The sequence below is a fragment of the Sebastes fasciatus genome, chromosome 18, assembly GCF_043250625.1.
Source record: "Sebastes fasciatus isolate fSebFas1 chromosome 18, fSebFas1.pri, whole genome shotgun sequence".
Classification (NCBI taxonomy): domain Eukaryota; kingdom Metazoa; phylum Chordata; class Actinopteri; order Perciformes; family Sebastidae; genus Sebastes; species Sebastes fasciatus.
In genome coordinates this window covers 15,076,656-15,093,495 of record NC_133812.1, presented here as the reverse complement: position 1 = coordinate 15,093,495, position 16,840 = coordinate 15,076,656, and the positions used below count along the sequence as shown (strand labels likewise).

The following is a 16,840-nucleotide window of genomic DNA, read 5'->3' as shown; positions in this document are numbered from 1 at the left end:
AAAAGCATCAAAATAGACTAACAGATTTTGTTTATTAAATCTCCCGGACCCCTGGATGTGCTTAAATCCCCCAAAATGCTTGTATTTACTAATTAATTTATGATTAACTAAATAAGTAATTAATAATTTACTTAACCAAAATGCAGTTGCAGCTATTAAATACATAAAGTATCTGATTTATCTGTCATATAGGCCTAGTGTCAATCCTTTTGCCAAGTTCATTTAGTTAATAAATTAAGTTAATAAGTCAAAGAATTTCAAAATAAAGATGAATTATGGGCCTTTAAATGTTTATTCATTTCATTGTTGCCTGTATTAATGTTTGTTTATAAGCTAGACCCTGGCTTCCTGTCATTTTGTGACATCACATTGCGTTGTCATGGAAATCACATTGCGTTGCCATGGAAATCACATTGCGTTGCCATGGAACTCACATCATGTCATGGGAATGGAAATGGCTTTGATCTGATTTTGTGATGTCACAATTTTGTGATGTCACCATTAAAGGCGTTGATCTGATGTTGTGATGTCATCATTCCTTTCATCTCTAATTCTGGAGTCCAGCTTCAGAGCCAGCCAGAGACAGTTCTTGACAGTTACTTCACAAGTCCAGTCAAGTGGATTTGCCACAGAGACTCAGAGCAGCAGTCTTTTACAGATAAGGACAGCTAGAGAGACACAGATAAGTCTCTCATTCTCTCTCAGTCTGCTACAGAGAACTACATTCAGTCTTCATCAAGGCAAACCAGCCCCTGAGAAAAATATGCATCGGGCTAAACTGGCACTTCTGCATTATTTGCATGAGGGCAAACCGCCACCTCGGCTACCTTCGAATCAGGGCAGACCGGCACCTCTACCAAGTTGGCATCAGCGCAAACTGTCACCTCGACCAACTGTGCATCAGGAAAAACTGGCGCCTCTGCCAAGTTTGCATCAGGGCAAACCAGCACTCAAAGAGACCACTAGCCAGCTGCAGCTCAAAGGAGGTGAACTCCTAGACAGCTTGACAGTCTGGCAGGGAAGATTCAAAGATTGGGAGGACAGATTTGCAAAGGACCCGGCCGAAAAAGAACAAGCCCGGAAGACACTGCAGCTGATACTCCAGAATAAGGTGGACCAGGTGAAAGATGAGTTCCACCGCAGGGACAATGAAGTAGAAGGTCTCTCTCAAAAACTCAAAGAGACCAGCCAGCTGTCGCTCAAAGGAGGTGAACTCCTAGACAGCGAGACAGTCTGGCAGGAGAAATTCAAAGCTTTGAAGGACAGATCTGCAAAGGACCTGGCCGAAAAAGAACAAGCCCAGAAGACACAGCAGCTGGAACTCCAGAAAACGGTGGACCAGGTGCAGGATGAGCTCCACCGCAGGGACAATGAAATAGAGGGTCTCTCTCAAAAACTCAGAGAGACCAATAGCCAGCTGCAGCTCAAAGGAGGTGAACTCCTAGACAGCAAGACAGTCTGGCAGGACAAATTTAAAGCTTTGGAGGACAGATCTGCAAAGAAGCTGGCCAAAAAAGAACAAGCCTGGAAGACACTGCAGCTGGAACTCCAGAAAAAGGTGGACCAGGTGCAGGATGAGCTCAGTAAGACAGTCTGCAAGAATGCCCAGACGCTGGCCAATAATCAACAGCTGGAGAAACAATTACAAAAGGTGCAAGAGGAGAATAAGGACCTGGCCGAAAAAGTCCAACGGATGCACACAAGAGTGAGATAGATGGAGGTTGACCTGGCCAACAAACAACATCGCTGGGAGACCAAAATCAAACAGTTGGAGAAGGACAACGAGGACTTGGAGGAGCTCTGTCTGAATCTGAACAAGAAGAGGGGTTTCTTTTCCCGCAAGAGGGACACCGAGGACAGACAGGAAGAGTTACAGAAGTTGAAAAGCAAAATGCATGACAAGAAGATGAAAAAGAAAGAGAAGGAGAAAGCTCAGATGAAACCAACAGATGAGAAGGTGGAGGTCAACCTTGAGGAGCAGACGGAGAAGAGGATGAAGTCTTTCTTGAGCCGTCAGTGTGACGGCGAGAATCAGGTAGAGGAGGCTGCTGGTTGTTCAGCTCAGGCTCCTCCTCCCTTCTCCTCTCCTACCTCCCTCCAACCCCACCTCCCTCCTTCATCCACATCACCAGATGACTTCATCATTTCCCATTCCCCTCCATGTTCCCTCCTTCCTGCGTGGTTGATCCCGGTGCTCAGGTTCCCTTCCACAAAATCCACTTCATCATCAAGAAAATACAAAAAGTGACTTTTCTGTAAGGGGTTTCTCCTGAATGCTCAGGCTTCCCTTCCACAAAATCCACTTCATCATCAAGGAAATACAAAAAGTGACTTTTCTGTAAGGGGTTTCTCCTGAATGCTCAGGCTTCCCTTCCACAAAATCCACTTCATCATCAAGGTTTCTCCTGAATGCTCAGGAAGGCTTCCCTTACAATCAAAATAAATTAATCAAAAATAAATAAATTTAAAAATCAAATAAACAATCAAATAAAAGTTCAATGTGTCTGTCAGTATAAATACATTCTTGTATGATATTATGGTGGCTATAGAATCACTGGTATCTGTTTATGATTTAACACTGAAGCTGATCAATAAAATGATCAATGCCACGTAATAAAAGATGTTCCAAATGGTATTTTAGGCGCCAGTGAACAACAAGAGCTGGTTCTGTAATAAACAATGATATTCTGCAGTAAAAAACATGTGACCTTCATTATTTCTAATATTACCATTATTTACCGGTAATGTCATTTAATTGTTAACAAACAGTCATTTTTGTTTAATAAAGTATACTACTTTTTCATAAGGGTATGAACTATAGTACAAGTGAATAGGTATACTGTTAGGTTCTGAAAATACATTTTATATGCTTTAACTTATTAGCCAATGATTTATGTTTTACATAAAGCTCCTTTTGCTATTTAACTTGATGTTTTGTGATGATAAAAAATAAATAAATAATGAAAATGTTTTTTTCTTGCATTCCTCCACGGTGAACGCTGAATATTAAATAAATAATATTACCAAACTGAATTGATATTAATTAAATATATAGTAAATATCAGCACCACTTCTTTCCTTGTTGTCCGTTGTAACAGTGGAGTCTATAGTGTCAATACCTACCTACCTACTCTGCAATCAAAACCTCACAATCCTTTTTTCAAAAACGGCATTTTTGCAAGAAAGCGATTGCAGCATTTGAATATAACTCTTTCAAAAGCAGCGACACTTGTGTCTTTAGCACTTTGAATAACTTTTTGAATTGTTCTCATACAGGTTGTACATTAGCAGCGGACGTGAAAGCAGTCGGTTTATTTTAATGTGAAATATTTTGTCCCTAAAAATTAGGGATGCACCACAGACCGAGTACAAGTACTTACATTTGGGTACTCGCCAATACCGAGTATCGATACGAGTACTTCTCTGTGCAAAAAGACCCTCGTTAACAGCCAGCTGGAGGGTGTGAGCGACACACGGCAGGCTGGGGAGTCCTGCATACGAGGCGGTGCGCCACGAACCGGCTCTAGGTCGGCTTGGAAAGGTTCGGGGCGAAGGTGCTTCCCGGGGCCGTGGCCAAAGTGTCACCGGGGCGGACTGTCCTCAGTGCGGAGCTCGGCCAACGTAAAAGGCGCCAGGGATCTGCGGCGATGTCGGCAACCCACCCGACCCGTCTTGAAACACGGACCAAGGAGTCTAACGCACGTGCGAGTCAGAGGGTGCAAGCAAAACCCTGTGGCGCAATGAAAGTGAGGGCCGGTGCGCGCCGCCTGAGGCGGGATCCCGGCCCCGCGGGGTCGGGCGCACCACCGGCCCGTCTCGCCTGCACCGTCGGGGAGGTGGATCGTGAGCGCGTGCGATAGGACCTTAAAGATGGTGACGAGAGGTTAACGTCACGCTGCCGTAACGTTGTATCGGAGCCGTCTTGCGAGTACGAGTACATGAGCACAGTATCGGCCCCGATACTGGTATCTGTGCATCCCTACTAAAAATCAATGAATATTCGTGATGAAATAGCCTCATCGTGATCTCAATATTGATCAAAATTGTGATGATCATTTTGGTCGTAATCGTGCAGCCGTACGTATGAGGAAGATTAACGCCACACTTTGATTAATAATTCATATATTCAAAATATAAATCGCCACAAGATGATTTTTTATTTAAAAACAGCACAAAAATATGAGAAAGGAGAAGTTACAGTATCATATAAATGGAGAGAGATAATGAACTCCTCTGTAAAGTGAATAAACTGATTGTTAAAGTCCACAAATGTGTGATCCACACAGTATTTATAAAAATGTAAAATAGTTTGGGATCACTGAAAACTCGTAGCGCCGAACTCGGCCTCGTGTAGAAACTGCTGGATCTTGGTTCGGACCCACGACTGTTTCTCTGCAGGGAGTCTCCTCATGGCCGGAGCCAAGCTCAGTAAAAACAGCGTGACATCGTCTCTCTGGTCCAGATCCCGGTCTCTCTGAGCCTCCCTGGCCTCCATCCTCCTCAGGCACTCCTCCAGCAGACCGTCGCCGCTCTTCCTCTTGGCCCGGGTGGGCCTGGTAGACGCAGCGCCGCACTCCTCCTCGCCATCGGTTTGGTCCAACAGCTCCGCCACCTCAGCTTCCTGCTCTTCGGTCTTCAAGTGGTTCAGCCTGGAGGCGGCGCAGGACGGCAGCGGGCCGCGCTGCGTCTGAAGGTGATGGAGGTCGGGCTGTAGGACCGCCGCCGCCAGCGAGGACTGAGCGAGAGGCGTCAGCTGGTCTGAGGGCTGCGAGGAAGATTGTGACGAAGCTAAGGACGCGGCTAGAGACGTCACCGACTGCATCATCACCTCAAACAGTTCCTTCATGTTGTCGTGTTGTTGTACTTGTACGCAGTCGTCCGAGGTCACCTCCATCTTTGCTTCTTTCAATCGGACGGCGTCTCTGCTGGCAGAAGACGGACGCTTCCTCTGGACGAACTCTGAGGATGATGATGATGTTGTCGTCGTGGCGTCTACTACGGAGATGTCTACAAAGACAAATAAAACAATCACATTCAACTTTCATCCCACAGCTGTGATGTGTTTTTAGGGATTTGAGTTGAACATTTTATTTGTAATAAAACTGTGAAGTCACTGGGATTTATCAGCAAACTAAGAAGTTTCAGAAATGTTTCTTGTTTATTAACCTTACATTATTCCCTGATTTATCCCTCATCATTGTTGAGCATCTTCTTTAAATCTTAATTACTAGACAGGTTAATCCTCTTCACATGGCCAGTACTCCCTCAGATATCGTGGTGTACAAATATGGAACACCAAAACGCATCTTATCAAGACCTCGTTATCCTTAGAATATCAAAACGTTTAATTCATGATGTCTAATTATCTTTTGATATGTTTAGATATATTTACTTTTTTGATTTTGTGCAGTTTTATGTGTGTGCATTGATTTGAGTATCACCAGTTGCTTAATTTTCCCTGGATAGGATTTCTTTGTTTCCCTGGCACAGCGCGGGAATAAATAAACTAGAAGGGCACTGGGAGAGCGCAGACCTCCGCCAAGGCCAAATGGCCTACAGTATGTCACAATGTTAACAAAATAATTTATGTGTGTGCCCAAAATGTATTGAGGCGCCAGGGGTCTGCGGCGATGTCAGGCACACACCCGACCCGTCTTGAAACACGGACCAAGGAGTCGAACGCACGCTTGAGTCAGAAGGTGCAAGCAAAACCCTTTGGCGCAATGAAAGTGAGGGCCGGTGCGGCTGAACCCTAATGACTTTGGTGATCCTCTGACTTTTCATCTAGCGCCACCATCAGGGCAAACTTTTAATGTCTTCAATACTTTGGTTCATGACCAAATACCTGCAGAACTGGTGCTAATTAGTAAATCTTACCACGCTAACACACAACTGTTACTATGAGCCTGTTAGCATGTTGGTGTTAGCATTTTCTGAATCTCCTAACCTTTGTGTGGTGTTCATGTTTTTGTTACTCAGCCAATGTCCGCCGGTCTGTTGGACATTATTGAGTTTTTAAATCAATACAGCCATAACAATTCATGTAAAAATACTTAACAGATGTTTACTTTATCCCAATTACAAGCAATATAGACAGGTTCATATTTGCCATTTACTTCTGTAGGATATTATTTATGAACAAAAGTGCTATTTGTTTTTTGTGATAAAATGTAATAAAAAATAAAAATCAATTATAATAAACATATGGGTGGAAAAAAACATTTATCTTGAACAAATATAAATGAAACAATGTTTTTATTGATGTTTATTTCTTTGAACTTCATTAGAAATTCATGTCAGTCTACACAACACGAACCCCATTGAACACATAGCCTATTCATGCCAGCTTATACAACACATGAGGGGCAGAGTTTTACTGTGTGTGTGTTGCATCTTTTGACATCCATATTTCTCCACTTGCTGGCTGCTGATGGGCTCGTTTTTGAGCTGCCTGATGGACAGTCTCATCCTCGTCTTCATACTCATTGTCAGACTCTGAATTGACAGAAATGTGATCCTAATATTCTGAAAACTCTTCCTCTTCATCTTCATCTTCCAAAAGTTCTCTCTCTTCTAAAATCATTTCTAAAGCCCTCTGAGCAGAGAGTCTTTTCGCCATCTTGATGGATTGCGATAAGGAGCCACACAGCCGATTTGCAGCTTGGATATAGTGTGAGACAATCAGGTCCTGACATCCGATGATAACGGCTTCTTATTGCACATTCTGTGGCGTACACCATAGATTTTACACACCGCTCCATGTTTCTACATAAATGACTCAACGTAAAAAGCATATTGTAAATAGTTTTCTTGATTTTGCAGCTGAAGATAAGTACATACAACAATCGGCCGCTGTCACCGCGGGATTCTCACATGATGGTTAAAGTGACAGCGGTACAGCGAAAGCAAAGTCCGTGGAAGTGGGAAATGAAGGAGGAAGAGTCAAACATGTCGGGCCCTTCAGTACATCCAGAGGAGATGCTGCCTAAAATAATGTAGTATAATGTCCCTCGAGACGGAATCCTACGTCTCAACGTCGAGATCACGAATGAAACGGAAACACTCACAATTGATGTAAGATAATCTTTTTTTTATCACTTCTAAACTCGCCCTTTATTCTGACTGCATCCTCAGTCTAACTGTGTATCGAGTGTGTAGTAAAAAATGACAAATGAGAACTCACAGCTGGAGAAAAAGTGAAAGAATTTGGGATTTGAATGCAGCAGATCAATCGCTAGAATAGTCTTTTGATTTGTCCACAGGTAAACTTACAGTTCAACATATATAAATAAAAAAGTTTCTACTTGTAGATAAATAAATTACATTTAAAGGGACTATTTGTAACTTTCAGAATGTCTTGTTAACAGCTTCACCTGTGGCCGTTAAGTCAACGAAAGTCAGCGTCCTGTTGCTGGCGCTTGTGCTCGCTCTACATAGACATGAAGGAGCATCGCTCAACACAGTGAGGAGACACACGTCAGCTAAAAGCACAATATCACTCTATATTTCAGCTGCTTGGCAGTAATGTTAGCTGACCAGACCAAGGTCTCTCCATGAATCAATGCTGATCCTAGTGTTGGCTTTTCCCGCCTCAGCCTCCCGACCGCGGCCGGAGGGAACGGGGGAGACGCCGGAGTTTTGGTCGGAGACGATAACGTTTCTCTCTGCGGAGCCCCGTCACTTCACAAGACACGGGAAACCTCTGTTGGTCTGGAGGAGCTGCAGCAGTTATTTCTGCACAAACGTCCACTGAACATTCACTAGATATTCTCAGAGCTACTAACTCTTCTGTAGTGTGGCGTGAGCGCGCATTCACGTCTAGAGGTGGAGTAAGACAGCGAGAACGCGTGCGGTTTGTGAGTGAAGACAAGCAGGCAGAGGAGCAGAGACTCCGGCCACACGCGAGCCCGCATGGGATCCCAACCCGGTAGATTTATACGTGTAAAAAGTTACAAACAGTCCCTTTAATTCATACTAAATTACATAATTATTTTCAGGAAACTTCCTTTATAATAACAGACCCATAAAATAAATCATTACTGTCACATTTTAAATTGGCAGCAGCGTTCCGATGTCGCAGTTACATTGATCGGTACATTTTCTGTAATATTTAATATTTAATCACGATTAATTTAATTTTTAATTAATTAAATTATTATATATAATATATATTAAATATTTAATTTAATTTAATATTAACAATTGTCCATAGCTAATCGTGATTAATCACAAATTACTCACAAAGTATTTGAAACTCTTATCAACATGGTAGTGGGCAAATATGCAAATGTATGTATATATTTATTATTGGATCAATTAACAACACATATTTATCTGTTTTTGTTTGTTTGTTTTCAGGCTGACTTAGAGGACAGCCATGAAACGCTACATCTCCATAGAAGCTACACATCCCCCAGTCACTCCTACCTGCAGATAGGAACACCTTACAGACATCCAGAGGTGAATATGAGGAACGTAGTAACATCTGTGTCGCGTGGTTGTATCTGGTAGCCTTGTGGAAATACTGGTGGTGAGGTAGAATGTACATTTACTTCCATGATGTACCTAATAATCATTAAACTGTCTCTTCCATCAGGCTGTTTCAATCCTCATTCTGCCTGTTCAGAGCAATTTTCCAATAACTGAGTTTCACTACATAGTGAGTACAACATTATGACACTCATTAGTCAATATATTGCATTTAATTGATTTACATTTCATTCAATCGCCCGAGGCTTTCATTTAGAGTGACTGACATCGAGTGCAACTGTAAAATAAAGTTGAATTTCTAAACAATATACACGGGATTTTGTGTGTTTTTACATTTTGTGCAGCATGTTGCTAAAGTGCTATAGACCCTTTTTGTGTCAACGTCATGACGAGGTCACGGTGTTCAATGGAGGCTCAACAAAGGAAAGACTGGAGGCTAACGCTACACACAGAATCCAGATATCACAGACACAGACGTCTCTGAAACGCTTTTCCGATGTTGTCCGACTCTCTTTCTGACTGACTTTACTGAAGGATAGTTAACTATAGACATCCAGAGATTTATACACCCTCAATTTATCTTTAATAAATCTCTAATCTGGTCCTGTTGGTTCACGTTAACTTTCTCAACTACCACTGGTGATCCTGGAGAGTGAGTGACAGCACATGTTGAGAGAAACTAGGATTTTCTTCAGCCATTGTTAAAAAAACAAGCCAACAATACTTGCCAGCCAGCGTTAACTAACGTGTTCGGAGAATTAATCTGCCTCCACTTAACGCTCCGCCCACTAAACACGTCACCATGGTTACCAGGATGGGGTCTATATAAATAAAGTTTGTTATTATACAACTTTAGAAAGTCACAATATGTCTGTCGACCCCCTAGTGGCCAAAAACAGTTACTGCAGCTTTAAGTGTAGAATGTATAACAGAATTAAGGGCTCCCGTCTGTCTTCTATGTGTGAAGGTGATGTCCAGAGGTCAGGTGGTGTCTGCTGGGAAAGCATATCGTTTTCTCTATCTGGAGCCAGAAACCAGCTGGGCTCCTGTGGCCTGCGTCATCGTCTACTGTGTGCGTCCCGACGGAGAGATCGTCAACGACGTGATGCAGCTGCCCGTCACCCAGACTTTACAGAACCAGGTGACAGGTTTGATTAAAGTGATATTTGAGGTGTCCTGGCAGTGTGATTGTGAGTATGATCTGTTATCGAGGTGGTGAAACAGTGCACAGATAAGTGGAGCTAATAGTAATCTAGTTGATTTGCTCAATCTGTGAGCCAATCAGAAGTGTGGGAAATGTTGGAAAAAGGGGAAGTTAGGGGTAAAGTTTGATTTTCTTCAATCACAACAGTCTGCTACATGGACAGAAAGTCTGAAACATTTTTATTAAATTATTTAATCGCGATTAATCGCATGATTGTCCATAGTTAATTGCTTGAAATGTATCGTAAAGGGAGATTTATCAAGTATTTAATACTTTTACCAACATGGGAGTGGACAAATATGCTGCTTTATGCAATGTATTATGCATGTATGTATATATTTATTATTGGAAATTAATTAACAACACAAAACAATAACAGATATTGTCCAGAAACCCTCACAGGTACTGCATTTAACATAAAACAATATGCTCCAATCATAACATGGCAAACTGCAGCCCAACAGGCAACAACAGCTGTCAGTGTGTCAGTGTGCTGACTTGACTATGACTTGCCCCAAACTGCATGTGATGATCATAAAGTGGGCATGTCTGTAAAGGGGAGACTCGTGGGTACCCATAGAACCCATTTACATTCACTGATCTGGAGGTCAGAGGTCAAGGGACCCCTTTGAAAATGGACATTCGTACGTTTGGAGCGTTATTTAGCGTTATTTCATATGATACCAGTATCTTCACTCTAGCTTGAAAACTGAGCCGCTACAACCTAAAAATCACAAGTTGCGTTAATGCGTTAAAGAAATTAGCGGCGTCAAAACTAATTAGCGTTAACGAGTTATTATCGTGTTAGCCCTAATATTTATATCATCGAGTAGTAACTAAATTGATTTCAAAAGACGTCATGCCGTCAGAATTTGTCTGGTGTGGTCCACTTTAAGGTGGTTTTAATGGATCCTCAGTTCAGATGTTAATTGGAACATAAACACTTTGGAACCCGTCTTTTGAAGCTCTCCCACACGGCTTTGTTAAATGAATTCATGCTTCCGTGTGGTTATGAGGTTTTTACAGCAGCTAGACTTATTTGTCTTGAAGTCTGACCAAAAACAATTCAATACTTGTCAGCACGTACCACCTCTATGCTCACCTCTGTGTATATGATTGGCAGGTGTCTCTGAGCTTTAACCAGGTTTCGAGGAAGCCAGGTGAGGAGGTCAGACTGCGGGTCAAGGTGGCGGAGTCCGCCTCTCTGGTCGGCATCCTGGTGGTCGACAAGGCGACAAAGTGGAAGGGTGACAATGACATCACCAAGGAGGCGGTGAGAACAACACCGGAGTCATCGCTTGTTCACATCCAACAACTTTCTCCCAGTTTGTCCAAGACCTTGGTTTAACACACTGGTTCCCAATCTGGGGGTCCCGACCCCGTGTGGGGTCGCCAAAGCTTCAAGGGGGGGTCAGAGGCCTTCTTGATTTTAAAGGGGTTTAGGACAACTTTTTTTTTTCACATATAGAGTTGGCGTTCATCTCAGCAGTTCATTCATTCTGTGAAGAAAACTGAATTAAAAAACTGAATTTGTCCAAAAGGAAGCCTACTAAGCAGAGCTCGAGTTTTAGGATGTCCCGTCGTCCCGGGGCCGAAAAGAAAATAGGATCGGGGAAGATTCAAATCGATTTTGGGACGAGAGTTGAACGAAAAATACCCGTCAGAATGAACGGCAATGAAAATGAGAGCAGGTTTTGTGAAGCGCACAGTTATTATCAAACCTCCTTGACAACATAAACACACACACACACACACACACACACACACACACACACACACACACACACACACACACACACACAGCACATAACGCCAAACTAACATGCAAATTATAAATAACAAACCAATTAAATTACTTTTTAAAATGTTTTGGATGAATAATACATCCATGAACTAAAATAAACAAATCACTTTTGATGTTTGATTTATGTTAAAGGTCACTTTGAATGATTTTAACTAATGATAATGTAGAGAAACAAAGATTTTAAAGTCGGGACGCTCCACATTCATTCAGGTTGTATTTCAGGACGGTTCTGGGAGGATGGTGAACAAAGTTAGAGGCAATTTCTCTCAGGTCCGTGTGGTTCTTTCTTCGGAATAAACGCAGTTTCTTGCACAAACTTATCTTTTCAAGGTCCTGATACTGATGATAATGTGGTATTATTTAGTAGTATAGTAGTAGTATGGTATTTTGTTATTTGTGAAACCTAAACTAAAGTGTAACTTCACAAGATGCTCCACGTTCCTCATTTTCACACAGGCGGCATGCTGCTCTATTTAACCTCTAAAATAACACGTAAAATTACTACTTTATAATATTATGACTTTATTCTCATAATACTGAGACTTCAGTCTGACCCTCAGTCAAAGAAATAAATCCTGAAGATTTGAGTCGCATGTTTCCGGTTGATTGTCACACAACCTGCTTTGTCATTTACATCTATCCATCCAGTGATCTGTGCTCCCGAGGGTCCTCTCCGGTTTAATGTCATCCAACTGTTTTCCAGCTCCCATATTTTCCCCCTGAAGGTATTTCTATGAAACTCAATCTGCCGAGCCCAAAACTCAGTATCGGTTCAATGTGAACCGAAGCACCATGAACTGTTTTTTAATCCCCGCTCGGTCGAACAGGTTTTAAACAATAAGTGTTCTCTTTGTGTCCCGTGTCTGTTGTGCTGCTCTTTGTTGGGCTGCAACAGTAGCAGCTCTGAGGAAGTGTTGGTGTTGCTTTCACAGGTGCTGAAGGAGATGAAGGAGTACGCCACGGCCGACGACGCCCACTCTGACATGATGACAATGGGAGATCCTTTCTCCATCTTCAAGGTTAGCCTCAGAGACACATCAGTTCCTATCCGGTCCCTCCACCCTCCGACTCACTGCTCAGTGAAGCTCCCTTCTGTAGGGTGGAGGAACTATCACTAAATCAGAAATACTTTATTGATCCGTGGGGGGAAACTGAGTTACGTTTTGCTCCCAATCTAGAATATAAACATTGAGAAATCATAAGAAAATATAAATAAGAAATATGTACCGCCGCATCGTAACTACTTCACCGCCACAGAGCGGAGAGAGGACCTCAACTCAACAACGCTACCTTATGACAAGTAACTGTGGCAGTCCTACTGCAGGGCTGAGTTCTCTCTTCTATTCTCCAGGAAACGTGCGGCGGCGGCGACGCGCTTTGAGTTCAGGCTGGTGCACGCCAAGGGTAGAGTACGAGCAGGGAGGCATCTGATTGGTTCTTTCCAAGCGGACCGCGAGGCAGTGATTGGTAGACGTTTTTACAGGATTACAGCAGCTACAGATGACGGCTCTTTTCCTTTTTCAGAGCTCATCAGTAATGGATCGCTGTCGGGGTGTAAAGACCATTTCAACCAATAGCACAGAGATACTGGAGAACATCGTCTACCCTGACTTTAAGTGTGTAAAAATACAAGAATAGTATAAATAAATAAGGATATTAGTTTAATAAATGCAGTGTTAATGCCGGAGTAAACCAGATTATTGCACAGCTGAATTAGAGCACTAAACTATTGTACTGTTAAGTCAGTATTGCACGTTTGTACGTGATGCACGTTGGATGTAATGAATAAAATAAAACTAAGAGATGCTGCTTTAGAACATTAACGCCATGAAACAATTAGAAAATAACTTTTCTTTCTCTCAATCACAGCACCGCCGCGCTACGTCTCTCTCTTCTAACGTTTCCGCTCGCGATCTCTCTCTCTTTTTCTCTTTTATTTTAAATGCGTTGGGAAGCCGACAGCAGAATGAAGTCGTACAGTTGAAGCAGCGGCGCTGTGTGTGTGTGTGTTTCACCAATCAGCGACTGTCATCCCTGCAAACTCCACCCTGAAAGTTCCTGTACTTTCAGACAGTACTACCTCCCGAGCAGCGCCTTCTTTGGGCTAAAAAGGCCTCGTAAAATTTCCCCGGAACTTAATTTAGACCTTTGGTCCCTGCGGTCGAAACGCAATGAGTTCCTCAAAATGTTTTTAGTTCCGAGGGAAAGTTCCTGCGGTGGAAACGACCTTACTGGAATAACTTGTAATTCTCTTTAGATTTAAATGTAGTCGGCGGCTGTTGAAGCGGCTGAAGCTTTAAATGTGCTGACCCTTAATAAGCTTTCCAGACAAATGTGGAGTGAAATGTGTATTTTTCAAGTCCTCCATGTCTTTGTGCAGACATGTGATCTCGTAGCGTTGACCGACGCCAGTTTACACGAGATGAGACCGCCGCCGAGGCCTGAATTTCGTAAGTTTTAAAAATTCTCAAACGTTTCACAGTCACTTTTTATGACTATGCGATGCAAATGTAACTGACTTCTCTTCTTCTAAACAGCAGGGGAGGAAATGTTTTTCATGACCCAGGGAGACGGTTCACATGTGGAGCAACATCAGGAGCCACGAGAGCGCAGGAACTTTCCAGAGACCCGGATATGGATGGACATCAACACAAAGTGAGGTTCATGTTATGATTTCAGCATATTGTTTTATGCTAAATGCAGTACCGGTGAGGGTTTCTGGACTATATTTCAGACTTTTTTTCTTCCGAAATTTTTTTGACATCTTTCAGACTTTTTTTTCAGACTTTTTTTCGACTTTATTTCTGCCGAAATTTTTTTTTGACATTTTTCAGACTTTTTTGTCAGATATCTTTCAGACTTTTTTTTCAGACTTTATTTCTTCCGAAATTTTTTTGTCATCTTTCAGACTTTTTTTTTCAACTTTTATTTCAGACTTTTTTTCAGACTTTTTTTCGACTTTATTTCTTCCGACATTTTTTTTGACATCTTTCAGACTTTTTTTTTTCCGACATTTTTTTGACATTTTTCAGACTTTTTTTTTTTTTTTACATCTTTCAGACCTTTTTTCTTCCAACATTTTTTTTTGACATTTTTCAGTCTTTTTTTTCAGACTTTTTTTTTACCGACATTTTTTTTTTGACATTTTTCAGACTTTTTTTCTAAAGGCTTTTTTTTAAAGGCTTTTTTCAGACTTTTTTTTCTATGGACATTTTTTTTGACATCTTTCAGACTTTTTTTCAGACTTTTTTTCGATGGACTTTTTTTTCAGACTTTTTTCCGAATTTATTTCTTCCGACAAGTTTTAAACTTTTTTCTTTGTAATTTATGGTCAATAAACCTCATTTACATGAAATTATAACTAATCTTTGATTGAGAAAACCCCCCAGAAAAAATGAATTACTTTCATTCATGTTATTTTGGGGCAGTTAGATGAAAGAAAACTATATTTATGATAGAATGAAGTTTGAAAACGGGTAAAATTTTACCCGAGGACAACAGGAAGGCTAAAAATAATCATGTTTTTTATCTGGGGTTTTTTCCCGCAGTAATTCAGACACAGCAGAGATGACTCTGACTGTACCAGACAGCATCACAACCTGGACAGCCACCGCCTTCGTCATGTCTGAGAACCTGGGTCTGGGCATCGTAGAGGAGCCTGTAGAGGTATTCACATCACGTCAATAACCACCCATAAATAAAGACTAAATAATACTCCTGAAAACACATGGAGAAACATCCCGAGACCAAATGTTTGTCTCTTCTTTTTAACCTGTTTCTTTGACATTTCAATCATTTTCTGATGTCTATTTAGAGTCTGTATTGTTATTTTACTGTTTCAGTTCAAAGAACTTTTAACCCTTTGAATGTTGTGTAGTATTATAATATGGGTATTTATAGTATGTGTTTTGGTAGAGCTGACTTGTATAGACAGAGGAATTATATTGGTAATAGTATAAAGTTTGCACGTGAAAGATATAGGGGAGTAATGTCTACCTGAGCAGAGAATGAAGTCTCTCTCCCCCTGTGTTTTGTAATCCGAGTTTATCTATGCTTTGTTCACATAGTCGTGAAAGCCTGCCTGCAAAACCTTCCCATTACTGGACTGTTGGATTAATCTCACACACTGTAATATGGGAAGGATTTTATGCAGGTGTTGTCTTAAAGAGCTTGTCTTTAATGAATAATTTAAGCAAGTTAAAGTGCAGAAGGCCTTTTAAAAGACAGAGGTTCCTTTCAAACCTCTTCCGGGGTTTTGAACCCCATTTATCCCCGCTCCCCTGCTTTACGTCACATTTTCCTCTGTATTCCTTAGTCATCGTTTAATTTAAAAAAAAAATTCTAACAAGATGTCATGAGGAAAGGGTTAAAAATACCAAAAATAACTTCACCTGGCAGGAGGAAAGACTCAAAATGTTAATTGCTTGGTGTTCAGTGCCCAAAAGAACTTTATAAGTAATGAGAAGGCAGAAAGATGGCAGGGATTTAATAAGTGACTGCAGACTTTGACTGTTTATAGTTCATTGTGTCCATCTTCCTGATGACTCTCAGGTACTTACAGTGTAAGATTGGAAACGTTATGCTGGAGGGCACCTTCCGAAGTCCAAAGAGTTTTCTGGCTCGGAGGTAAAGCAGTTTAGTCACCATTAAGTAAAATGGCATGACGGCATAAAAACATTGTCTATACCCCCCCACAGTATATTATACATTAATTATACTTTGTGTTAAAGGTTCTCTAAAAGATATCCAGAGCATTAATATGGCATCAAACAGCTATTTGCTACGTAAAGATATAGAGGAGTAACTTGAGCAGAGAATGAAGTCGCTCTCCCTCTGTGAGTGTTGTAATCTGAGCTTCTCTGTGCTACTGGCATGTTGACATAGCCGGGCTGGCCACACATGCTTTTTAGTGCATGTTAGTGCATGTGAGCGTGCCCCATTAGCTCATGTCTCATACAGCTGATAACACCCACCCTCCGATTTCCGATATCCAATAGTGGGCAACCTCCAGGTCCGAGAAGTGAAGCCAATGCAGAGGTACCTTAAACTTGCATTCTCTCTAATAGCCAGCAGGGGGCGACTCCTCTGGTTGCAGAAAGTCAGATTATATAGAAGTTTATGAGAAAATTAACCTACTTCTCACTTAATTTATTACCTCAGTAAACATTGTAAAACGTTTCAAGTCTTCTTCAATACAGCATGATGTTCATTTAGTAAGTTATGGTCCCCTTTGGAGTAAAAAAGACCATAAAGCAGGGTATGCTTTAGGGCGTGGCTCTTACAACTTATGCAGGTGTGTTTTCAGTTTATTAAAGTTAATTTTAACATTTTTGTCGCCTAAA

At 41.5% G+C, this 16,840-nt stretch overlaps 2 protein-coding genes across 3 annotated transcripts in view; both read left to right on the top strand.

Annotated features, from left to right (window-relative positions):
- LOC141755825 (low density lipoprotein receptor adapter protein 1) overlaps positions 1-16,840 on the top strand; it is a 155,634-nt gene that overhangs the window by 98,781 nt on the left and 40,013 nt on the right. The window lies entirely within an intron of this gene.
- On the top strand, positions 6,870-15,185 carry LOC141756585 (CD109 antigen-like). The gene is made up of 9 exons (XM_074616449.1): positions 6,870-7,074; positions 8,359-8,460; positions 8,597-8,659; positions 9,458-9,631; positions 10,818-10,967; positions 12,431-12,517; positions 13,879-13,948; positions 14,036-14,153; positions 15,047-15,185. The coding sequence occupies exons 4-9, from the start codon at positions 9,461-9,463 to the stop codon at positions 15,183-15,185; spliced, it is 735 nt and encodes a 244-aa protein (XP_074472550.1). The 5' UTR covers positions 6,870-7,074; positions 8,359-8,460; positions 8,597-8,659; positions 9,458-9,460.

What these genes read in the sequence shown, in the direction of transcription:
- LOC141756585 (XM_074616449.1), top strand. Translation starts at nt 9,461, where the DNA reads ATGTCCAGAGGTCAGGTGGTGTCTGCTGGGAAAGCATATCGTTTTCTC. An exon ending in CCCAGACTTTACAGAACCAG is followed by an intron (nt 9,632 to 10,817) that starts GTGACAGGTTTG and finishes TATGATTGGCAG; the next exon opens with GTGTCTCTGAGCTTTAACCA. An exon ending in ATCCTTTCTCCATCTTCAAG is followed by an intron (nt 12,518 to 13,878) that starts GTTAGCCTCAGA and finishes GTCTTTGTGCAG; the next exon opens with ACATGTGATCTCGTAGCGTT.